The sequence below is a fragment of the Amblyomma mixtum genome, chromosome 4 (assembly GCF_055824585.1).
Source record: "Amblyomma mixtum isolate Tamu chromosome 4, ASM5582458v1, whole genome shotgun sequence".
Classification (NCBI taxonomy): Eukaryota; Metazoa; Arthropoda; class Arachnida; order Ixodida; family Ixodidae; genus Amblyomma; species Amblyomma mixtum.
In genome coordinates this window covers 22,560,270-22,584,739 of record NC_143015.1, presented here as the reverse complement: position 1 = coordinate 22,584,739, position 24,470 = coordinate 22,560,270, and the positions used below count along the sequence as shown (strand labels likewise).

Sequence of the window (24,470 nt, the reverse complement as noted above, 5' to 3'; positions counted from 1 at the left end):
GTAACACCGGGCGTAGCATTTATGCTGCTCTTCCTGGTGGTGTACGTTGGTTGTAGTAGCCTGTTCGGATTTGAACCTTGCTTTGCACCAACAACCTTGAGAGACTAGCGATCACATTACTAGCGAGCACTTGAAGGGACCCAGCAACGCTTTTCTGATATGCTTTAGATGAATTCTTCATGCCACGCAGATACCAAATCAAAAAGAGTTACTGGAATCGATGCACTAGAACGGGAGTTATTAAGGAATGAATTTTCAAAATATAAGCAAACAAAAAATTACCCTTAACTCAATTTTCCCTGCCTTCGCTTTACTGTTTCACTCGCACAATGACGACACACAGCGGGACCAATCGAAACAGCCTACACGAGTACGTCACTACAACGCCATGGAAGATAGCGTCCCATGGTTTCCTGGTCGCTGCAACACATTTTCGCTGAAGATGACGGCCTCGTTTCCACGGTTACAAGCATGTGGGTGCTCGACTCGTGTAAACAAACAATAGCAACACGGAAGAAGATGCGAAGCGCCGAAGAATGAACTTCTCCGATTTTTCAGAGATGCAGCATGCAATTATTTATTTCCTCTATGGCTCCTTTGCATCAGTCCGATTGACCATATCCACATCGCCACAAACCACAATGGGTTTACCATTCACAAGAACTAGCTACGGTCGTCAAAGACTTAATTACCAACTACCGTATTTACAAAACCAGTTAATTGAAGCAGGCGTAAACCTCCGTGAAATCACCATCTCCTCTCTGCGTAGCATGATTGTTCATTTGGTTAAGTGCTAATACATCAACTCCTGTTTTATGAATTACTCTCCACCCTTTTTGTTATTTGATGACTGGTCGTCTACTGTGCTGATACCCCTTTTTCGTTGCTGATACCCCCTTTTGATTTCTGTGTATTCTGTTCGGTTACAGACATTGCTTATATTGATGTTTTTGTTCATCTATGACTTGATGTTCAATTTAGTTCTTCGTTTTATGTTCTTAATGACTTGATGACTTGATGTTCAATTTAGTTCCTCGTTTTCTGTCACTGCCGTCTCAACAGGAGAGGAGAACTCCGTCAAGCGGATAGCCGCTTTTTTCCTCCCCTCCTCCATCAAATTGTATTTGATTTGGTGGAAATAAAGCATTATTATTATTATTATTATACTGAGACGGAGCAAAGGTCTGAGCCTTACTCCTTACGAGGATACACCCAGAAACAACCGAGACCGCTGCAGCCCACCTTCGAGCCCTCCGTGTGACAGCGGCGATCATCCAACCACGTTGCCGCTGCCACCGCCCGGGGATCCTTCGCAAGACGATGACGTCAAACGATCTGCTGCTTTTGCCTCCTTCCTTTGCAATGAAATGAACGCTTGGTGAATATGTAATAGGTTTATTATTTCGATTCCGTATCGGACCATAGTACGGACGGATGGAAGTAGCGCTTGAAACGCTGCTGTATGCCTTGCTGGACATGCCAGTTCTCGTACTCAGAAATGTTCCAATAGAACCATTGTGCCTATATTATGTTTGTTCTTAAATCTGACCATTAACATAAGTGGAAGAATATTGCTTACAGGTGTCGGTGCGGACACTGACGGCCTATGCCATCGGTAACGGAGCGGCTCTGCTGTCAGGACCTCGTGCAGTGCGGAGCTCGGACGAATGACTGCATCTGTGAAGACGATTATTTTTTTACCCTCTGCTTGGATGCTGAGGTATTGCGTGTTGCATATGCTGACCTCACTGAGAGGGAACAAGAGCCAGATATGGAAATCCACAAGTAAGTATCTTCTGTGCCACATTACCTGTCGTATCGACACTAGCGGTGGTTCGCGAATTGTGTTCAGCACATTTCGAATTTTCTAGTTTGTAATGAGGCCTCGTAACGGTGAAAGTTTGCCGTTATCCTGAGGAGCGACAAATGGTTGTCAACCGGCACGGATGCCTGGTGCAGCTGCCGGGCAGCAGCTGCGCTGGGCGAGCGCTCTGTGCTGCTGACCACAGAGTCGAGCGTGTTCTGCGTGCCCGCCGGATGGAGCGCCGACTTGCAGGGCGACGAGACGGTCGAGGGTTTTGCGCTGGGCGCCAACTGGGCGGCCGTGCTGACCTCCGGCCAGATGCTACACCTCTTTAGCGAGGGCGGCGCGCAGCAGGCAGTGCTGTGCGCACCCGGGGCTCCGGCAGCGTTGACAGGCGCGGCTGACCAGCTGGCACTCTTCTTTCGTGCTGCAACAGAGCGCTCACAGGAGACGCTGAGTGCCCAAGCATTCCGTGTCCAGTCTGGCGGTGCCACTGTTTGAGCGATCCTGACTACACCCGTGCCCCTACGTCGCCATCAGCTACTGGCCTGTGGCCAGGAGCTCGGAGGTGACGCGGCTCGCAAAAGCTGAGGCCGAGCCAGCTCTCGGAGGGGAGTGGATGCGTTGCCCAGTGGTCGTCGTTACCACTTGCCATAAGTAGTCTTATTGCAGACATATTGATGGTAGCTTCATCAGCGATTGTAAAGGCCTCTTTGCTAGATTCTGTGAGTCTGCACCTCTGCATGGCTAAATTACGACTAAGAAGTCATGTTGATAGCCACCGCTTAGCCAGCTGTCAAAAAGAGGAGCAGAATGAACTGTTAGCTATTGCACTTGTAAGCTGATGAACTACTTCTGAAACTCATTAGTGCCTTGTTTTTGAAGACCTGTAGTTCCCAGAATTAGTGCTGCACTCAGTATGCTTAATAATATTTAGTACAGAAAGGTTTAGTATGGTAATTTTTTTTTTTGCATTATGAAACATTTTTTGGCACACAAAAAGCACAGACAAGGAAAGAGCACACAATACAAATGCCAGACATCAATTGATGCTTTGCGTTGTGTGCTCTTTCCTCATCCATGTTTGTTGTGCACTGAGACAGTGTTTCATAATGCAAATTCAGAACCAACTCATCCAGCTGTTTACATTTAGTTCAGTTTGAATTGTTAGCCTGTCGCAGTGGCTGAGTGGTCCATGCTGCTGAGCCGAGGGCCCAGGTTACATCCTGTCTGTGGTGAAATGGAGCAGTGCAGAATGCGCTTGTGCTGTGTAATATCAGTGCATGTTAAACAACCCCATGTGGTCTAAATTAATCTGGAGTCTTCCGCTACATCATTCTTCATAGCTTAAAGCTGTTAAATCCTAGAAACCAGAATCACACTTTTAATTGTAAATAAAACAATGCCTCTGCCACATGAGTGTTTCACAGGCTTTCAAACTGATAGTCTGTTGGCCTGAGTGTTGCTATACAGGCAGCTGAACGGGCATCAAGTCAGCAAAGCAGCCCTCGGACATATTTTGTAGTGACAATTCTGTTAAGTATGGATACGTGTTTAATTATGAGGAATTATGTGAGTTAGTTTTTGAAACCCATAGTTTGTACGAGATTTTGGTGCATGGTATTGAGGGTGCCTAAGACTGTATGCTGTTTGGGCAATTAAATATGTGCTCTCGAAAGTCTGCCAGTTTCCTTTCATAAGGTTTCTGATATAAACAGCAAGCTTCTTGTGGTAAGCGGCCGTGATGGTTAGCAGTCTATGGTTGAGGAAGGAAGGACCCGTGCTCTCACTGTAATGTAAGTTATCAATCGCTCGTACAGCTCTTTTTTGTAAAGTAAGTACTTTCACAAAATTGGTTGAGGTAGTCGTTCCCCAGATCAACAAACAATATTGTACATGCGAAAAGACTAGAGAGAAATAAATTTGTAGTTTGAATTTTCGAGGCAGTATTGTGCGAAATTTATTTAGGATACCAACAGAGCGAGCCATTTTAGTGCAAATGTAGTTTACACGATCTGTCCAGAGTAAATGTTCTTCAAAAATGACTCCAAGGAACATTGTAGAGCTGACACGAGTTATAGGAGCTTGCTCGAAGTGAATTTGGAAGTTGTTCGGAACTTCCTTATTTTTGGCTCTAAACAGTATGTACTTTGTTTTCCTGACATTAAGTTCTAACCTATTTGATTTTAACCAAACAGACAATTGGGATAACCAACTATTGGAGGCTGCTTGCAAAATATTACTATCTTGCCCTGAAAAAAATACGTTAGTATCGTCTGCATAGATTATAATGTTGTCTGCTGGATGAAGGTTGACGATATCATTAATATATAATAAGAACAACGTTGGTCCTAGAACGGAGCCCTGTGGCACACCAGACACAATCTGACCGATCCCAGATGAAATACCGTTAATGATAGTTGTTTGAGATCGGTTGTCAAGGTAGCTAGCAAATAAGGTTAAAGGAACGCCGCGTATTCCATAACACTGCATTTTTTCAAGCAATATCTTATGGTTAACCGAGTCAAACGCTTTCCTCATATCAAGGAATATGCCAACTGTTAGCAGTTTATTTTCTATGTTTTCAATTAGCTTTTCTTTGATTTCCAGTAAGGCGGCCTCAGTTGTTTTGTTTTTTTTTTAAATCCGTACTGTTGCTTGGAGATGACATGGTTTTTGTCGAGATATTGAGAATGTTTGCAGGATCCTACAAGAGCGCCGAAAAAAAGGTGCGGCGCTACGAGTTCACTTCAGCCCTAGAAAGCTCGGCAGTTTCTGGTAATTGAAATTCTCATATTTCTTTATTGATGAGAAATTATTTTGCATACTCAACAAGACGTTCATGTGCAATTCTTTTTTAGGAAATGAGGGCCACAACGATGTTGTACAGCTGCCGTCACCACGTAAGACATGAATTCTCATTTGTTAAGCCGCCGCGGTGGCTCAGTGGTTACGGCGCTCGGCTGCTGACCCGAAAGACGCGGGTTTGATCCCGGCCAAGGCGGTCGAATTTTGATGGAGGCGAAATTCTAGAGGCCCGTGTGCTGTGCGATGTCAGTGCACGTTGAAGAACCCCAGGTGGTCGAAATTTCCGGAGCCCTTCACTACGGCGTCCCTCATAGCCTGAGTCGCCTTTGGATGTTAACCGCCTTAAAACTAAAACACCATTTCTCATTTCTATTTAATGTAAGGTCGACATTGTGTTCGTTTTGATTGGGGATTTATGGTAGTATGCTTGCAAAATCTGGGAAAAAAACTCCACCGTAGCTAATTGCACTTGCAGAGAAATGGAACGTGCTCAGACTTGGCATCAGCTTTTTACATTTGCCATGCTCTCAGATCAGCAGTGAATCTGCCAGTAACCATTTCGTGGCAAACTCTCTTACCCACGTTAACAGTACTGCGAACAGGTTTCTATTCACATGACATATATTCCGCTCTCTGTTTTTGGTTTCGCCATGACAGTTTCTTTTGTGTCCTTAAATGAACCGCATTTTCCAGTGTATAAGACGCACCCGCCATATATGCAGGCTGTAATTGAAAAAGTTGCTATATAAGACGCACCCTTATATAAGACGCACCCCAGTTTTCCCAGTTGGGCTAGTGAGGATCAATTAAACACGCTTGCGCGACCATCACGAAATTCACCGTACTTGTGAGAAATTCTTAAGCAACGCTAAGTGGTCGAAAAAGGCAACACTCACGTCATTCCTGCCCACGTTTTGGAAAAAAAAGAAAGAAAAACGAAAAAACTCTCCCACATGTCCATAAGAACATTTTATTTCTACTTAAAACCTTCGAAGTCTTCACCTTCGGATGCGCTATCAAAAAGTTCGTCCATTTCTGGTGGCAACGCGACTGAAATATTCTCTTCGCACTACGTACATGGAGCAAACAAAGTGGCAAAGGGTGGCTGAAAAAAGAACGCCGGCTTGTCCTGGCTTGTCTTGACAATGGCGAGAAGCGTGATTGTCGTCATCTTTTGGCATTTCACATTACTTTTGCTTGGGGCCTCCGAAACGGTGGTGTGTTTGTGATCCTGGAAGTCGTCATCCCCGTCGTTTCATGATAAAGTTCACCTAAAAAAAGTTGCGCACGGTGGTCCCCGTATTGAAGTATTAACCGTGTTACAACCGCTTCATTGCTAGTGATATTTTTTCGGTAAAAAAGGCTTGAACATGAACCTGAGTAATTTCTGAACTCTCTAAAAAAAACGAAAAATTCGCATATAAGACGCACCCTTGTATAGGACGCACCAGCAAGATTTTTTAAAAAAGCCGCGTCTTATACACCGGAAAATACGGTACCAATGCACCATGCTGGTGCATGAGAAATGTAATTATTGAAGTACTATAGACACATATTTAAAAAATTGAAAACTGATTTTTCAGGAAAGAAAGTGGTGCAGTAATTCTCTCGCATTTCGGTGGACATTCATAAGAGAAGGGATAAAGGAGGGAGTGTGAGAAGAAAGGAAGAAGGAGGTGCCATAGCGCCCTGGGATAATTTCAGCCGACTGGGGATCTTCAACGTGCACTGACATCGCACAGCACACGGGCACCTCTTGCGTTTCGCCTCCATCGAAACGCGCCGCCGCAGTCGGATCACAACGTTCTTTTATGTGTCATAGGTATCTGCATGATGTGACATTGATTGTCACGTCAACTACTTGTCATGGAGGTGTCGGTTTTGATGGGTTTTGAATTATGAAGTCTTTGTACAGCCTGTGATTGAAACCAAATTAAAATATCTTTTCGGCCAAAGGAAGTGTTACTATTGCCTGGGGGGCATCTCTATATAACCAGGAATTTGTTTCTGAACTTCGTAATTTTGTGTCTATTGTGTTTTAAAAAGATCACCTGTATGCAAAACAGCCTGGCCATGCAACTGTTCTGTCCCTTCTCCAAAAATATCCTGAAGTAGCATTTCTGCATTCAATTAGGATAGAAATGTGACATTGTGGTTGTACACAGTAGTGTGTTCTGTACTTCCTGGATTGCCATCAATGACGCATGTTCATCTCCAGCCCCACTGAATCACGCTGGGGAGAGCGTGAACGAAAACAGTGCGCCACCCAGCAAGCTGGAGGGGTCGACAGCTGGGACTGTTGATGGTGAGATTTTCACTTTGTTTACTTTTGTGCAAAAAGAGAAATGCAAGCCAAACATGGGGACACAGTGAGAGGACAGAACAAATGCTGCTTGTCCCGTCTTTTCACTGTGTTCCTTTCTTTTAAATACACTCCTATTTTGTCTAGTATCAAGTGACACAACAAAATATAGAAGCTAGATCTGCTTTGCCTTAAAGAAAAACAGCAAATTTTAAATTTCTCATTGTACCTGCTGCTGCCGAGCAGCAGTCAACGGGCCCAGAAAGACCTAGAGAATATACTTATTCAGGAAGATATTTGCACGGAGTTCTCCTCAGTGGCTCTTGAAACGGTGCTAGGAGCACATTTCTAGTTTCAAACTATGTGCTTTGAAAGGGGTCACTCTGAAAATCATCACATGTATTTCTCAAAACCGATTGTATTGAACTGAAGTGGTACTGGAATTTACAACCTAGTACTTCCATTGCTTTCTCCTCTTGTGATTCATAGTGGAGTGGTTGTTGTGTGCCCTTCCCAAGAGCTGTATGTTGTGCTTTTGTTGGGTTCTTTTGGATCCTGGCATTTCTGTTGCCTCTCTCGGCCTACATCACCACCAGGAAGCCACTCCTACGAATTGCACTCTACACAGTAGTCCCATGTTCTGTGCATTTGTTTCCTTACCAGCATAATTTGGTCGCTTGGTTGCGGTTGGTCAGCAAGGCCCATATTGTAATTTTTCATTGTCTTTCAAAGTATTTTAAAAGTTTACTGGTTGGAAGTCAATGCAGTGCCTTGGATGCAGCGAAATGTGCTGAAAAAAAATTAATTGCGCTATCACAAAGCTCCCATAAAGGGTGCTGAAGGAGATAAGCAGCCAATAATAGTGGCATGCTCTGAAGGAGGACCTCTTGCTTAGGAAAGAACTGAACAGCCTAACTGCCTTGTGGAGCACATCAGCTGGCTCCTAGTCTTGTCTTGCCTGCAGCAAAATGGATGCGTGGTAAGAGATAAATGTGACCTTGTTTTATGTCTCAACGGTTTGGCACCTCCTGTGCCTAGCAAGAAACATTTGGTCCATCTCTTTGTTGCATTTCGCCTGTCAGCTAAGGGCTATAATTCCATAAGGGCTATCTTTGTTGCAGTTTTAATGCATTGATCCCTGCCAGCACTTGCAGTTAGAACAGATGTCTACCTCCAGCATTTTGGCCAATGTGGGTTTTGCCGTGAGCAATACTTTCCAAATGGTGCAATGCTATATTAAGGGCACAGGCCTGCTCTGCTTTCTCGCTTCTATTAGCACATGCTTCTCATGACACTGGAAGAATCCATTTGCGACTAACTGCTGCCATCTCTGCCATGGTGCAATAGCAGTGGAAATGCCCATGAAGCAATGTAAAAATTGGCGAAGCTCATAGACTGAGAAGTCCTTTACACAACAAGGCTGCAGGTTCTGTGCTAGCTATCACACATAGAGCAGCTCCATTTCACCTAGGGGTTTGTCAGTTCATGGTGACATTTATGGCATTTAAATTAGGCTAGCAAGGAATAGAACATGAATTAGAAGTGTCCTGGAGGATAAAAACTGGTGGAAGTTTAGGAGCATAGTACAGAGTGTGTTGCTGCCTACTGTTAGCCTCATACTGTTCTTTATTGTACCTCAGTGCGCAAATGATATTATTGCGCCCAGGTTAACCCTGCTCTCACTGAAATTGTTGATTGCTTCAGTTTCAGCTACCCTGCTGAAGCTGATGTGCCTGGTGCTGGAGGTCCGACAGCAGCAGCGCGACTTAATGCAGCGGTTACAAAGGCTGGAGGATCATGTGCTGCTGCGGTCGGACCGGCAGCTGGAGCAGAGGACTCGGCCAGTGTCCCCCTCGCCACCGCCTCCCACCCTTGCACTGCCCGCATTCTCCCCCGAGGAGTTGGACACTGTGGAAGCTGCCGTCCAGGACGACAGCGTGGCTGCTGGACTGGTGATTTAATGTTTCTGATAATTCGTGTCTGGAAAAAATGAATGCCTACTAACGATTTGCATGCATAATGTAATTGCGAGGTTTGTGAAGAAATCTTGAGCTCCAAGAGTGTTTGCATGCCGTGCTCTGTGAATAACATGCTCTTCATAGATATAATTCCTACTGTTGTGCTGGAGTGTGCTGTCACAGTGTGTTTTGTTAATGTTAATGTTCATGAAAGTTGCTTGCTGATATACACACTGGCTGTTTCAGTGAACATTTTCAGGAATTCCTAAGAATAGGGAGTTCAAAATAGAAGAAATATTTGCAGGTACACACGCACAGTTATGCAGTAAATTATGTCCACCACTGCTGAGAGATCGTTCCTCCAAAAAAAAAAATTGTTTTCCCATATCGAACTTGCGCTTCTTTAGGAATTTTTGAGAGTGTTCACTGGAACGCCCTGTCGATTCCTTGTGTGGTGAGATTTACTGTTGGAAGCAAAAGTGGTACGCAATGCCCAGCCGGTAGCAGAGCTTGCAAAAACTGCATCACGTGTCGGGACAGCTGTTAGGGGACTCTCTTTATCTGCTCTTTGGCTCCTATCAATTTGTTGGGCTCAGTAGCAGTGCTGAACATGTGGCGCTCGCAATATTGCTTACGGCAAGTGCCAGTTGTCACATCATGTTTCAGCCACGCAATGCAAAGAAAATGCCACCTGCGAGACTGCTGTCGCATCAGAGCGTTTAGGCGAGAAGGAGCGCTAAACAGCAAACCAAGCTACTGATGCTGGTTCTGTGCGAAGCATTGCACCTGTCACATCTTGTAGTAGCTTGGTATTTGGCGGTGCAGTCACAGGCTTTTTTGGGGCAGTTGCTCTCAGATGGTGTCACTCAATGTCATTCGATGTAGTTTTCCAGAGCTCTGCCAGTGGCCGGTCGTTGCATAACAGACTTGGTTCCAACAAATTTTTTTTCTCAGTCAAATATTTCTGTGATTACATTATTGTTTTACATCGATCAACAGCAAAAAAAAATCCCCTATGCTTTTGTTGCCTGTGGCTGCCTTTCTTCGTAGGTGTCTCATAACGAGCCCCTCATTTTCCTTACATTTGTCATTTATTGTTGTGCTGTTTTAATTTAGTTCAGCAGTGGACTTTGTAGCTAACATTAAGGATGTTGTAAGGTCTGTTTTACAGGAAGCTGAGCTTTCGGTTAATATACTGTTGCATGAACTGCTGTGAACACAGCTGGAAGTTGGTCCTCTCTCAGCGCGTCTTTAATTTTGGCTAGGTTTCCCAAATAATGGGGCAGCTTTAACCCACCTCTTCCCTGTCTTTTGCTCACATTATGCACATTTCATTACTTAATCTGCTGCCAAAAACAAGCAACATCGTTTAATTAAATGTGGTTGCTAAGCACGCAGCTTTACTCAGGTGCTTGGGGATTTAAATAAGCGCCCTTTGTATAGCATTAATTAGACTGCTCAATTTCAGGGTAGTGAGCCCCGCCATTGTGGCTCAGTGGTTAGGGCACTCGACTGCTGAACCCAAAGACTCAGGTTCAAACCCAGCCGTGATGGCCAGTTTTCCATGGAGGCGAAAAGCAAGGCGCCCGTGTGCAGTGTGATGTCAGTGGCGCATGTTAAAGACCCCACGTGGTCGAAACTTCCGGAGCCCTCCACTATGGTGTCCCTCATCATAGCCTGAGTCACTTTGGAACTTTAAGTTCTACAAACCAAATCAATTTTAGCGTAACGGCTGTGCAGAGAAAACACATCCAGTACATAGATATCTGCAAAAAGCATTATAGTTATAATATAATAATGTCCAAGATGCAAAGCATAATGGGTAGGAGTTGGCCACCTTTGCTTAATCGCTAAAGTTTCCCTGCTCTTAGTAAACTGGGAAAAAAAAGAATGTCCATATTGGTGGTGGTGCTTTCTGCTGGTAGCAACTAGTCAAGCTATTGTATCATACAGAAATTATGCATTATGATTGTAGGTACTCGCATGGGCTGTTGACATGTAGTCACACAATTGTCTTAGCTATTCGATTCTGCTAAACTAAATGAAATTATAATTGATGTTTGTGCCTAATAGCTTGTGCACCTGTGGTGTTTCTTTCCAGTGAAAGCAGCTGTCCGCCTGGGGGGCAAGGGCCTGAGGGAGGTGGGCACCAACATAATGACCACCATCATGGGGGTGGCTGTACAGAGGATGTACAGCCTCCATGGCCGCAAGGGCAAGTGGTCATTTATTGCCCTGAAGTTATGCAAGGTGGCAACAGGTATGTTGTTGCAGTAGCTTTTAAATGAATTTTAAAAGATGAGTGGAAGAACATGCACCAGGTTCTGCTGCGCTTTGTTTTCTTTTCTTCTTTTCAGTTGATACTTTACCAGTTTTCTTTTTCATTACAGGTGAATATTTTGTTACTGTTTTTATGGGGGTAGTCATCTGCAGTTTTCTTCCATGTGCATCTGAAGATATATGAGTCAGCAGATGCCTTTCAAAGAAAGCCCTCCCACCAGTCACATCCATCTCTTGTCATGGATCGTAGTCGTGCCTTGTATCTGCCAGCCATTTGTGCTCCCATATGTTAGTAGTGCAAAGTGGTCGTCCGTGATGTCGCAGCAGCTTTATACAGTTGGTTAGAAGAGCTTTCAGGTGGATTTTCTCCTCAAGTTGTATTTGGATACTGTAGGCCTTTCATTTTGGCACGCACTTTGAGTTAACATGTACTTGTGGCCTTTTCTGTTTTCTCTGTTGCTGAAATAATCTTGATTTCTGTTAACGAGCAAAGTTTTTCTGCTGGCCTAAAATGAACGCTTATCTTATGCAGATGCCATCTGTGAGAAGACGGGGGCGGATGTGGTGGAAGCGCAGGGGTTTATTAGGAAGTGGTTGCCAGGTTCGGTGGACCGTGGCGGCGGACGCAAAAGGCGTTTTGCCGAAGCGTTTCTGCCAAGTACCGCTGCCGGCCTGGCAACCACTGCGAGCCCCTGTGCTTCAGCCCCCAGCACAGTGCCCTCCCTTCCCCAAGCGGCCCCCACCTCCCAGAAATCCTCCTCCCGCGCGGCCCTGGCTCCTTCCCAAGGTCCCGCCTCCTGCGCGGCCCTCGCTGCCTCGCAGGACTCGCGCAACCGCGCGTCCCCAGCCACGGTGCCTAATTATTTAATAAATTGTTTCTCAGTTGGATTCTTTCGTTGCCTCATTTTGTTGTGCATGTGTATAGAAGAGATGATTGCAGCTTTGCAATGCCAAAACCCATGGCTTTCCCAATGCGAACATTAACTGGAATGTGAATATTCGCTGAACTGGAAATGCAATGGCATAAACTTCGGGCAAGCGTTAGCAGAAAGGCTGAACAGTGGCCTAATTGTGGTATGTCAAGCCGGTGTTGGTAGAGCGGCTGAAAGTGGGTACAATAGCGGCATGAATGTCGGTTCAGTGTTGGTAGAGCGGCTGAACAGTGGTCTGATAGTGGCATGAATGTCGGTTCAGTGTTGGTAGAGCGGCTGAACAGTGGTCTGAGAGTGGCATGAATGTCGGTTCAGTGTTGGTAGAGCGGCTGAACAGTGGTCTGAGAGTGGCATGAATGTCGGTTCAGTGTTGGTAGAGCGGCTGAACAGTGGTCTGAGAGTGGCATGAATGTCGGTTCAGTGTTGGTAGAGCGGCTGAACAGTGGTCTGATAGTGGCATGAATGTCGGTTCAGTGTTGGTCCGAACATCAGGCCAAGGTTGGAAAAAGTAACTTTTTGCCCCAATGCCGACGTCGGTACGACTTTCGAGCCGGTTTTGACCAGCATTATGCCAGCGTCGGTCCATTGTTGGTGTGCTGCTTGGGTTAGTCCAACGTTGTTCAATCTCGTGCTCATTGGCCTTTTCAAACAACTGCCGAAGACTGTTTCGATATCCGCCTACGCAGACGATATTTGCATATGGACATCAAGTGTCACGCGTCCCCAAGTGCAAGCAAGATTGCAGCGTTCGGTTTCCATTACGTCTGCGTACTTGCGCCGTCAGAGGCTTGAACTTTCGCCAACTAAAAGCGTAGCATTGGCTTTCACACGCAAGTTAATGGCGTGGTATCCGGTCACAATCGACGGGCAAATTGTTCCATACGTAACACATCACAAATTCTTAGGTGTTACGATAGACCGTGACCTGTCCTGGACGAAGCACATTTCTGTGCTCAAGAAAAAGCTCGACAGCTTTGCAAGCATTGTGCGGTGTATGGCAGGAAAATGTTGGGGTCCCTCTGAGCGATCTTTACTACATGTGTACCAGGCGCTGGTAGTCGGTCTTCTCAGATACAGTGCACCCGTTCTCTCGGGAGTCAGACTATCAGGCCTGCATGTGCTTGAAAGCGCGCAGGCTCGTGCTTTAAGAGTATGCTTGGGTTTGCCATGTAAAACTTCTACATGGGGCACATTTTATGAGGCCCGAGCCTGCCCAGCACGAATTTATTTTCAACAGGAGCCACTTCGTGTGCATTTGCGGCATCTGACCAGGCATCGTCATCACCCCCTGACCAACATTAGCGCGGCGCGTCCAGATGCAGCCTTTTCCAGAGCCCTTAGGATGCAGCGCAATGCGGTGCCTTCGAACTACGCGCCACACCAGATTGCGGAGGTGCCACTTTGGGCAGTACCAAAACCATCTATACGGACAACAATCCCAGGGATAACAAAGAAGACGCACATTCCAACAGTCGGACTGAAACAGCTGGCGCTGTCATACATTACATCTATGTATACTAACACCCAGCATGTTTTCGTGGACGGATCCGTGACGACCACTTCTTCAGCTGCAGCGGTGATAGTGCCAGGAAATGCCTCATGTCACCGTTTCAGGCTCATGCACAAAACGTCCTCTACGGCAACCGAATTGGCAGCCATACGAGAAGCCGTCCTTTATATTGGTCACCAGCCAGCGCAGCAATGGACTATATTCTGCGACTCGAGATCGGCATTGCAGGTCGTACAAACTTATCTAAAACCAAGGGCATGCGAGCAGCTGGTTCAACAAATTGTGGTTTTGTTAGCCGAAGCTTTCCACCGCGGCCATATCATAAAGTTTCAATGGATACCGAGCCATTGCGGCATAGCGGGAAACGAGCGTGCTGACGCCGAGGCTCGGATGGCACATAGTGATGGTGCTTTCATTGAGATAGCCTTTTCTAGATCAGACATTGGAGCCTTGTTGGCGCATTTAATGCAAGCGGCAATGCAGTCGCACTGGCATGATTCGAGTCATCAACAGGACCGCGTCTGTAAGCTTGACGCTGGCTCACGATTACATTTGCCATCTATGGTGGTGCGACGTCATGGGACTTTACTCCACCGGCTACGGCTTGGCGTTGCCTACACCAAACACTATCTTCACAAGATCGGCATCGAAAGTAACCCAAATTGCGCACAGTGCCACACTCCAGAGACTATTGGACACCTTCTTTGCGAGTGCCCGAACTATACTGCTCAAAGAACAACATTGGAGGCGACCGTGAAACAACTGGACTCTCGCCCTCTCTCTGAGGAAACTCTTCTGGGCGCCAGGACGAGACGTTCTGACTGGTGCCGTGTGACAAAGGCCCTGCTCAACTTTTTGTGTGAAACAGGCCTGGATACTCGTCTGTGACCGCCTGTGCACAACCTACATGGTTAATGACATGTGTCGGTGTTTGTATTGCTGACACCAGTTTTATGAGTTATATGTGCGTCTACTCACCGCGATGCGAGTGCCAGCCAGTGTGGTGTGTGTGTGTGTAGACATCACCCGAGAAACTCATTGTATTATGCCATAATCAGCCTTCATTCGCACTTTCCTTTTCCTCCTCTTCCCTTTCCCCTGTGTGGAGTAGCAGGCCAGGGCCATGTTACCACCGGCCGACCTCTCCAGCTTTCCCTCATTAAAATTCCTTTCTCTCTCTATGCTTAAAACGGCATGGCTGTCGCCGACGAGCGCATCCGGGACGAACGCCATAGCTGGGGCGCGATTACGAGTCGCTCGAAATCGTCTCAATCGGAAAGTGTCTCAAAAAGTGTCTCATTTGCCCCGTTCCTATTGGTCGGTCGTGACCAGCGGCCATATTGTTTTTTTGCGTCACCGGCCGACGTCATAAAACGGGCAGAAGTGTTGACGTTGCTTACCTAATTATGCGAGCCGATTGAGACGATTTTTCGGGATTGGAACGAGTGGTCTCAAACCGCTTGAGACAGAAAATGGCGGTTGCATGGCCGGTGACCGCGCGAACAACGGTGTAAGAGGGTGCATGAAGACGGTTTTGACGTGCCGGACGAGTTGTTTCGACGTTTTGACATAGGAAGGAGCATAATGGCTGTGCGACGAACTCGCCGTTGAACTTGGAGGTGTGCGGGTGAGTGCGCGGTCAGTGGTATATGAGCTGCAAGTGCTGTGCGCGCCTTCGCCGCCGGTGGGTTTCAAGACACCGTCGGAAATGAAGTAAACGTCGGCGTAGCCCAACCGACTGTGAGTTGCGGAGGCCACTGTCAAAGTTAAGTCGCAGAAGGTGCGCGCTTTCCGGCGAGACCCCCAAGACAAGGCGGCGGCGAAGGAGGACTTCCTTCGCATAAACTTACGCCGCCGCAGTATCCCCGGCGGCGTCATCCGAGCATCATCCGAACGGAACGGCAACAACACCGACACGAATGTCAAGTGCTTAACCCGAAGCGGGCGGCATGAGTTGGTTACGAGGCGTCGTGAGTGATTGTTGGCGCAGTGACCGGGCGCGTGCCGGCTCTTAATTCCCGCAGTGAGATTGCAAGCTCCCAGCAGCTGCACCGGTCTGCTCCAGTGTGTCGGCAGTTTGCTTCAGTGTGATTATTCATGGTCGCCTGGTATTTTGTGAACAAAAATAAATAGAACCACGCATCGCCCTTAGAGCTCATTTGCCGTCGATAGCAGGCTGGGTGAGTTCACACTGGCGAGTCGCGGAGTGCGCGTAATAAATCGATTTATTACGCTCCCTCCCCGCTTTACATGTACTTCGGAAACCGTAACTAATTGACCGAAATCGGTCGCCTAGAATACTAGCGCGACGTTTGCAACTCGCCAGTGTGAACTTGCCATGAAGCTGCCTTCGCCGCTTTTCGAGCCAAGCGCTCCTTCCAAATTGATCTCGGCAGACTCGTAGCAATCACTGCCTTTAAACAGATTTTTCCGCGCACTTAATACGTCTGCGCAGTACTTTGATTCTAGGTAATGTGTAAAAAAAGAGCGCAGCCGTCGAATGAGCTGATTTTTTTTCCTGGCTGCCATGTTTACGTTTACGATGGGTGAATATGTGGGTGGAGGGATAAGGCTGAATGTAGCTGAATCCTTTGAATCAGGCGGCAGCTCACGCCACCTAGCCGACGCTTTTCCAGCGTCAGTGCGCTTTCGCGGCAGCAAAAGTGACTGAAGAGCAAACTTAATTGCAGAACTGAGGACGCTTCTTGTTTTGCTTAATGATGTTAGGTTTGAAACATAGTTTGTTGGGAAAATAAAACATTGTTCATTTTATTAACGGCTTGTTTACAGCAAAACGTTTGCATACGGTCCCCTATTGGCCAACTAAATGCTTCCTGGGTGGAGCCTTGCTACTAGCCGCTAAAGCCCCTAGCTAAGGACTTCACTGGCCACCGCTGATTGGTTGACTTCGCGTTCGCATCTCGCGGTGTCGTCATTTTGACGTCAGAGTCTCAAAATTGAGACAAAAACTCGTAATCGCGCCCCTGTACACGCCTCGAAACGGCCGCGCCGAGGATCACGAAACGAATGCCCGTTCACCACGCACGCGAGGCGCGGCGGGTGCACCTAGCGATTCCCCAGGCGAAAGTTCTAGTTCACTATACTCTAGGGACCGGCCGAGAAAGGCGCGGTGACGCCACGTCCGGTTGAGAACGAGGGCCCAAAGCGTTACATTTTTGACGAAACTTCTGGGGCGCGATTACGAGTTTTTGTCTCAATTTTGAGACTCTGACGTCAAAATGACGACACCGCGAGATGCGAACGCGAAGTCAACCAATCAGCGGTGGCCAGTGAAGTCCCTAGCTAGGGGCTTAAGCGGCTAGTAGCAAGGCTCCACCTAGGAAGCATTTAGTTGCGCAATAGGGGACCGTATGCAAACGTTTTGCTGTAAACAAGCCGTTAATAAAATGAACAATGTTTTATTTTCCTAACAAACTATGTTTCAAACCTAACAACATTAAGCAAAACAAGAAGCGTCCTCAGTTCTGCAATTAAGTTTGCTCTTCAGTCACTTTTGCTGCCGCGAGAGTGCACTGACGCTGGAAAAGCGTCGGCTAGGTGGCGTGAGCTGCCGCCTGATTCAAAGGATTCAGCTACATTCAGCCTTATCCCTCCACCCACATAGTCACCCATCGTAAACATGGCAGCCAGAAAAAACATCAGCTGATTCGACGGCTGTCCTCTTTTTTTACACATTACGTAGAATAAAAGTACTGCGCAGACGTCTTAAGTGCGCGGAAAAATCTGCTTAAAGGCAGTGATTGCTACGAGTCTGCCGAGATCAATTTGGAAGGAACGCTTGGCTCGAAAACCGGCGAAGGCAGCTTCAAGGCAAGTTCACACTGGCGAGTTGCAAACGCCGCGCTAGTATTCTAGGCGACCGATTTCGGTCAATTAGTTACGGTTCCTGAAGTACATGTAAAGCGGGGAGGGAGCGTAATAAATCGATTTAAGCCTGTCGCGCGACCTCCGCGACTCGCCAATGTGAACTCACCTAGCCTGCTATCGACGGCAAATGAGCTCTAAGGGCGATGCGTGGTTCTATTTATTTTTGTTCACAAAATACCAGGCGACCATGAATAATCACACTGAAGCAAACTGCCGACACACGGGAGCAGACCGGTGCAGCTGCTGGGAGCTTGCAATCTCACTGCGGGAATTAAGAGCCGGCACGCGCCCGGTCACTGCGCCAACAATCACTCACTACGCCTCGTAACCAACTCATGCCGCCCGCTTCGGGTTAAGCACTTGACATTCGTGTTGGTGGTGCTGCCGTTCCGTTCGGATGATGCTCGGATGACGCCGCCGGGGATACTGCGGTGGCAAAAGTTTATGCGAAGGAAGTCCTCCTTCGCCGCCGCCTTGTCTTGGGGGTCTCACCGGAAAGCGCGCACCTTCTGCGACTTAACTTTGACAGTGGTCTCCGCAACTCACCGCAAACACTTGCAGTCGGTTGGGCTACGCCGACGTTTACTTCATTTCCGACGGTGTCTTGAAACCCACCGGCGGCGAAGGCGCGCACAGACTTGACGCTCCACTGACCGCGCACTCACCCGCACACCTCCAAGTTCAACGGCGAGTTCGTCGCATATCCATTGTGCTCCTTCCTATGTCAAAACGTCGAAACAACTCGTCCGGCATGTCAAAACCGTCTTCATGCACCCTCTTACACCGTTGCTCGCGCGGCCACCGGCCATGTAAACAACCCGCCATTTTCTGTCTCGAGCGGTTTGAGACCAATCGTTCCTGTCGCAAAAAATCGTCTCAATCGGCTCGCATAATTAGGTAAGCAACGTCAACACTTCTGCCCATTTTATGACGTCGGCCGGTGACGCAAAAAAACAATATGGCCGCTGGTCACGACCGACCAATAGGAACGGGGCAAATGAGACACTTTTTGAGACACTTTCCGATTGAGACGATTTTGAGCGACTCGTAATCGCGCCCCTGAAACTGTTAAAGAAATATCTTAACAATCAACTCACCCCTGCCGGCCCCCGCATTATTCCCCACCTACTCCTCGTGCCAACTTTTCCCTATCGGTTATCTTTACTAACATCCGCAGCTTCTTGCCGAAACGCGATATCGTGTCAAACCTTATTTCATCATCAGGCAGCGATCTACTTGTATTAACCGAAACGTGGTTGAACAGCGACATAAATGACTCAGAGATCCTGTTTGAATTGCCAAATTTTCGTCTTTTTCGCGCCGATATGAAAGAAGCCCGCGGAGGGGGAGTTCTAATTGCCGTCAACGAACAGTTATCATGCTCCGTCATCAATGTCTGCTCGGACTTGGAAATACTATGGCTCGTGTGCCGTGCTTCACCCCTGACACTTCTAATTGGGGTGTGCTATAGACCACCTCGAAGTAGTCCCGACTTCCCTCGCAAGCTTCACAACATCCTGAATCAACTGGTTTCAAAGCACCCTAACGCACATATCCTCCTATTTGGGGATTTCAACTACCCCAATATCGACTGGAATAGTCAACTTCAGCCCATGGTCAGTCAGGAAGAGTCGAGAGAATTCCTTGATGTCTGTCTTAATTTTAATTTGACCCAATTAGTATCTGAACCAACACGTGTCGCAGGAGAAGCAGCTAACACTCTAGACCTCATTCTGACCACTCATCGAATCCCTTACGTACCTTTGCGAAATCAGCGACCATAAAGTAATTCATGCCACTTTCAGCTTTACACCTATGTTAAAAGAACCTTCCCGGAAAACTATTATGCTCTACGACAAGGGAAACTACGAAGCAATCAGCAATGAATTAAATAACTTCTTGTCAATGTTTGAAACCTCCTTTCATAGCAGAAGTGTAAATGAAAACTGGACACTCTTCAAACATAAAATAGCTGACGTAACCATTAAATATATCCCGACGTGCAGTTTTAGGAAGCGTAATCAGAAGCCGTGGTTCACCAAAACACTAAAAAGACTCGAAAATAAGAAAAAACGCGCATTTCGTACAGCGAAGCGACAAGGGAGCCCAAATGCGTGGGTAAAATACCATGAAGTTGAACACTTGTACTTGGCCGCGATTGTAAAAGCTAAGCGCTCCTTCTATGAAGTCGACCTACCAAAAATGATAGTCGATAACCCAAAAAAATTCTGGAAAGTGATAAACCCAAAAGAAACACGCACTATCACCCTCACTAACAATGCCGGTGTTACAATGACTGATACCGAATGTGCAAACGCATTTAACACTGCTTTTTCGTCCGTTTTTACTGACGAATCCGAATTGCCCTGTTCTACATTACCACTTGTTATCACCACAGCCATGGAGCCCATAACTTTCAACAGTAGCGGAATTTCATGCATAATTGATAAAATAAAGAACTCATCCGCTACCGGCATAGATGATATAAACTCAGAAATTTTAAAGAACGCTAAACTAGCTTGCTCCAGTATTTTTTGTGCACTTTTTACGCAATCATTGTCAGAAGGAACCATACCTGACGACTGGAAAGTGGGGAAGGTCGTTCCTGTCCACAAAACAGGTACTACTGATTCACCTCTTAATTATCGCCCTATTTCATTAACAAGTGCACCCTGCAAATTAATGGAACATGTCATTTACAGCCAAATCATACAATTCCTAGATTCCAATCACTTCTTCCATCCGTCCCAGCATGGATTTCGAAAAGGATTTTCCTGCGAAACTCAACTAACTATTTTTCTTCATGACATTCACGCCAACCTTGACACTAACCTACAAACTGATGCCATATTCCTAGACTTTGCTAAGGCTTTCGACAAAGTACCTCATCAACGCTTGCTTCTCAAACTCTCTCAGCTGAACCTAGATCCAAACATCATCGCGTGGATTAAAGAATTCCTCACGCATCGTTCTCAGTCTGTCTTCATTAATAATCAGCCCTCCCACCCGCTTCCAGTAACCTCCGGCGTCCCGCAGGGCTCCGTCCTCGGTCCTTTGTTATTCCTTATTTACATTAACGACCTACCCCAGCATGTATCTTGTCATATACGTCTGTTTGCTGATGACTGCGTTATTTATCGTTCAGTAACTAACCCTTCTGACCAAGAATCCCTACAGGCTGACCTAAACCATGTGCAAAATTGGTGTTTGCAGTGGCTGATGACACTCAACCCTAACAAATGTAAGTATATGTCTTTTCACCGCCGCCGAAATCCTTTTGTTTTCCAGTACACAATTTCTAACTCCTCTGTCGGCCTCGTCCAGTCGTACAAATACTTAGGTATCACCATTTCTAATGATTTATCCTGGCGTCTGCATGTGACTAACCTGATATCATCAGCTAATAAAACACTTGGCTTCTTGAAACGTCACCTGCGGGATGCCCCTCAACATGTAAGACTACAAGCATACATTTCACTCATCAGAACTAAACTGGAATTCGCATCGGCCATCTGGAACCCTCACCAAGCATATCTAACAAACGCCCTCGAAGCTGTGCAGAACAGGGCCAAAAGATTCATTCATTCCTCGTATTCATACGACGTTATAGCATATCATCTCTAAAATTGCAATCAGGTCTATCTAATCTTTCTGCTCGCCGTCGCTCTGCCAGTCTCGTCTTATTCCACAAGTTTTTTTATTCGCCACTCAGACAAGAACCCTACATCTGCGCCCCCCCGCCGCGTAGATCCCATCGGATCAGTCATCCTCTTCAAGTTTTGCGCCCACGTGCCCGTACTACTGTTTTCTCTAATTCATTTTTTTGCCGAGTAGCAGCTGACTGGAACGGCCTTCCCCACGATATCGCTGCCATCACCTGCCCTGGAACATTCATGACTGCATTGAACACCTGTACTTCTTAAAAACCCACCCCTTATGTAACACCCCGCAAGGGGTCTTTAAGGAAAATAAAGTGATGTGATGTGAAGTCAAAAACCGTCACGGAGAAGCGCATCCCATCGACCAATCAGCGTTTCCAGCCTACCTACCCCCAAATGCTTCTGACACCCTACCGCCGTCCAGCATGCCGTCCAGTCATAGAGTTTCTTACTATTACCTAGAGGGAAAGCTGGCAAGCCGTCTATGGGAGTTTGCATGGAGACCCCACGTGACCACCTCAGCCACCATGGGCGCTCAAAGCATCATGGGGCGGTGAGCTACTTGTTGCGGAACTGCAACTTTTGGCCAAAACATAATAAAAAATAAAGCTGTTTGATAGCTACAAACGTCCTAACATTCAATATCTTGTCTAATGATTGCAACAAACGAGCAGAAAAGCATTTAAGTGCAAAGTTTACCTAAAATAAGACATGACTAGCTTTCCTATTGGCCAAGTGATGAACACTAAAAAAACTAATATTTCGTAATTAACAGGCGCACTTTTAAAAGTAAATATGTTTTCAAAAAAAATGTTGTTGTTTAGATACTTTAAGAGGTTTTTTAATGGCATTTCGGAAGAGTAAAACCTTTTATTGGCGTCGTGTGTCGTCGCGTCTTCACTACTATGGCTTTTGCACACTGCGTTCGTGCGAAAGTCGTCTGCGCACACACGAACTACGTTTTCGGAATGAAACGCCTTAGTACTGCCACTCTGTGTTCCCGAAAAACTACGACTGTGCCGCAACAAGTAGCTCACCGCCCCATGATGCTTTGAGCGTCCATGTTGGCTGAAGTGCAGCGCCGCCAGCTTTCCCTCTAGGTAGTAGTAAGAAACTCTATGCGTCCAGTGACGCCCACGGTGCGGAGGGCGTAATCAGAGGAAGGTGATCCTCGTTGCGATTGGACAACCGAGAACAGACGTCACTGCTCTACTCTACGTCACTCTGTGGGGACTTTTGGGGAACACTGCGCTTCAACCGACAGGGAAAATATCAACTCTTCGTGAAAATCCTTGCTCAATATCCCAAGGTATCCCAAGGTGCATTTCTTGCTCGCTTGTTTTTTCTTTTTTTGCCTCGAGCATGGAGACGGACACGTGCGATGGCGTTGCTTCAGCGGTTTGGGACAAGGCGTTCTTCAATACTAGTAACTTAAAAACACCCATCAAGGATATTCATGGGGAAGGACGCGGTTGTTGCTGCGACGCGTCTTTTCTTTTTCTCTTTCCTCTGATCTCCTCTATCTGCACGCGGCAGCGGTGGTGGCTCGGCTCCAGCCAGTAGGCAGGCCCATGCAATTTCCTTTTCATCCTTCTCCCAGTCACAACAACAACATGTAGTAAGGCACGGCCGTTCTTCACAACTTCGAGGAAGAGGTGGAGAATCTAGTCTTCGACTCTAATAAAGGTAAGAAACGAAGTCTATACTATTGCATGCACGCACGCAGTGATCAAAGCAATAAAGGGCCAAAGCGTGATGCAGTCGCGCGCTTAGATTACCGATTGAAAAGTTGCAGTTTATTGACTTTTCGAGTGCGCGCATTTTAAGTTTGTAAACACAAAGCGCGTTCTTTTTTTATTTACGGGCTTACACTCACCTGGGGAAACTTGCACGTGGTTTTGTGCACAAAAACTTAACGATGACATGCACGTTTTTTAAAGGAACCATGAAGATTTCAATGGGCTTAGTCTAGTGCAACAGATCTGCAGACGTAGCCTTTGCGGGCATTCGAGTGAAATGTGAAACGTAACGCACTATAACCTGTGAAAGCCATGACTTGTCATAGTCATTTTGCACTTATTTGTAATGTAAGGCGTATAGACCTTTCCAAAAAGGGCTCCCTGGGCGCTGCCATATTGTTCCCTGGACTGCAGTGGGCACCTCGCGCTAGCACGGTGGAAGCGGCGAAACGCCTCCTCTCTGGACTGCTGGAAACCGGTTCCGCCGCCGGAAACAATATGGCAGCGCCCAGGTTGGAAAGGTGTACAAAGTTTAGGTAGTCATAGTTTTGACTCCTAATCATTCTGAAGTGTAGCATGACTCAGCACTTTACTAGTAACATAAGGCGTGCAGAGTTTGTACAAAGTTGCGTAGTCATGCCTTGCACTCATGACTCGTCATTCTGCAACATAACATGACTGTGCACTGTCATGCTTTGGCATTCTCTCTGGTAAGCAGTCTTAAGTGTGTCTGCAGAATTTGTTTTGGTGTCCTAGCTCCTCCATAAGCAAAGTGACAAGCAGTGCACTCTCTTTCATATTTAAAGTGGCCACTGCAGGAAAAAAACTGGTCCTTGCAGCAGACTCGCTGCTACAGGCCTTGCTTATGCTTTGTTGCAGGCACCTGCAATGTCTCGACAGGACACACAACATTGTCGCGGCATGCACTGGCTTAGCAGCGCTGAAGCCATGGCAATCGCAACACGCAGAAGTGTGTAGGAAGAATGCCCAGCATTGTTCTGCCTTTAGAAGTCAACAGCGCTGACCTGAATTTGTGGTCAAAGGACAGGGCCATGTAAAAGGTTGCTGTGCAGGAATGAGTTTTTGCAGAGTGTAGTAAAATTGAAATACTTCCGTGAACTCCGTGAACTTAACCTGAACTTAATTTTCTCCAAAAATTGTTCCCCATGCGCTGTAGCAGGAAAAAACAGTAAGCGAATGACTGATAAATTTTTAACGATAAAAAATCTGGGAAATGCAGTTCTGCACTGCAGGCGAAAGGCTAAAAATTTGAAGCTAAATCTGTGATTGTCATGCGCACTTGGCAGAGGCAGAGCGCCAGTAGTAGTGCGAGAGTACTGCATATGTGCCCACTCCATAGCACATGCATTTTTCATTAGTGTATGTAAAAAGTACAAACTTTAATTTGGCCTTGCTTTTAAAAAAATGAAAGTAGTGTGATACACAAAAAATTGACAAAGTTTTGCCGAAATTTTATAAACGTGCAAAAGCAGAATTTCATGAACATTGCCTTGTCTTGTTACTTTACTGTTGGCTTTCTAAGGATGCCTTATGCCGTTATTCATGTGCTATCATTGTGTACACGTTTTT

General features: G+C 46.6%; 2 protein-coding genes and 1 long non-coding RNA gene across 3 annotated transcripts in view; all 3 read left to right on the top strand.

The window, feature by feature from the left end:
* Positions 1 to 8,608, top strand: part of LOC149345859 (uncharacterized) — a 91,127-nt gene extending 82,519 nt beyond the window's left edge. The window contains exon 3 of the mRNA XM_089586259.1: positions 8,092 to 8,608. The gene's annotated coding sequence lies outside the window, so the exon portion shown is untranslated. The remainder of the gene's footprint in view (positions 1 to 8,091) is intronic.
* Positions 2,350 to 9,002, top strand: LOC149345858 (uncharacterized). The gene is made up of 4 exons (XM_089586263.1): positions 2,350 to 4,582; positions 4,666 to 4,707; positions 6,831 to 6,917; positions 8,619 to 9,002. The coding sequence occupies exons 1-4, from the start codon at positions 4,474 to 4,476 to the stop codon at positions 8,873 to 8,875; spliced, it is 495 nt and encodes a 164-aa protein (XP_089442389.1). The 5' UTR covers positions 2,350 to 4,473; the 3' UTR covers positions 8,876 to 9,002.
* A 1,998-nt stretch (positions 9,003 to 11,000) lies between these two features.
* On the top strand, positions 11,001 to 12,040 carry LOC149345857 (uncharacterized). The gene is made up of 2 exons (XR_016292038.1): positions 11,001 to 11,132; positions 11,685 to 12,040. It is a non-coding gene; the product is annotated as an uncharacterized LOC149345857 (long non-coding RNA).
* The last annotated feature ends 12,430 nt before the right edge of the window (positions 12,041 to 24,470 follow it).

Excerpts from the sequence above, each read along its gene's own strand:
- LOC149345858 (XM_089586263.1), top strand. The coding sequence starts at position 4,474 with ATGGTTTTTGTCGAGATATTGAGAATGTTTGCAGGATCCTACAAGAGC. Across the intron at positions 4,708-6,830 it reads TGTACAGCTGCCGTCACCAC|CCCCACTGAATCACGCTGGG; the intron begins GTAAGACATGAA and ends GTTCATCTCCAG. Across the intron at positions 6,918-8,618 it reads GACAGCTGGGACTGTTGATG|TTTCAGCTACCCTGCTGAAG; the intron begins GTGAGATTTTCA and ends TGATTGCTTCAG.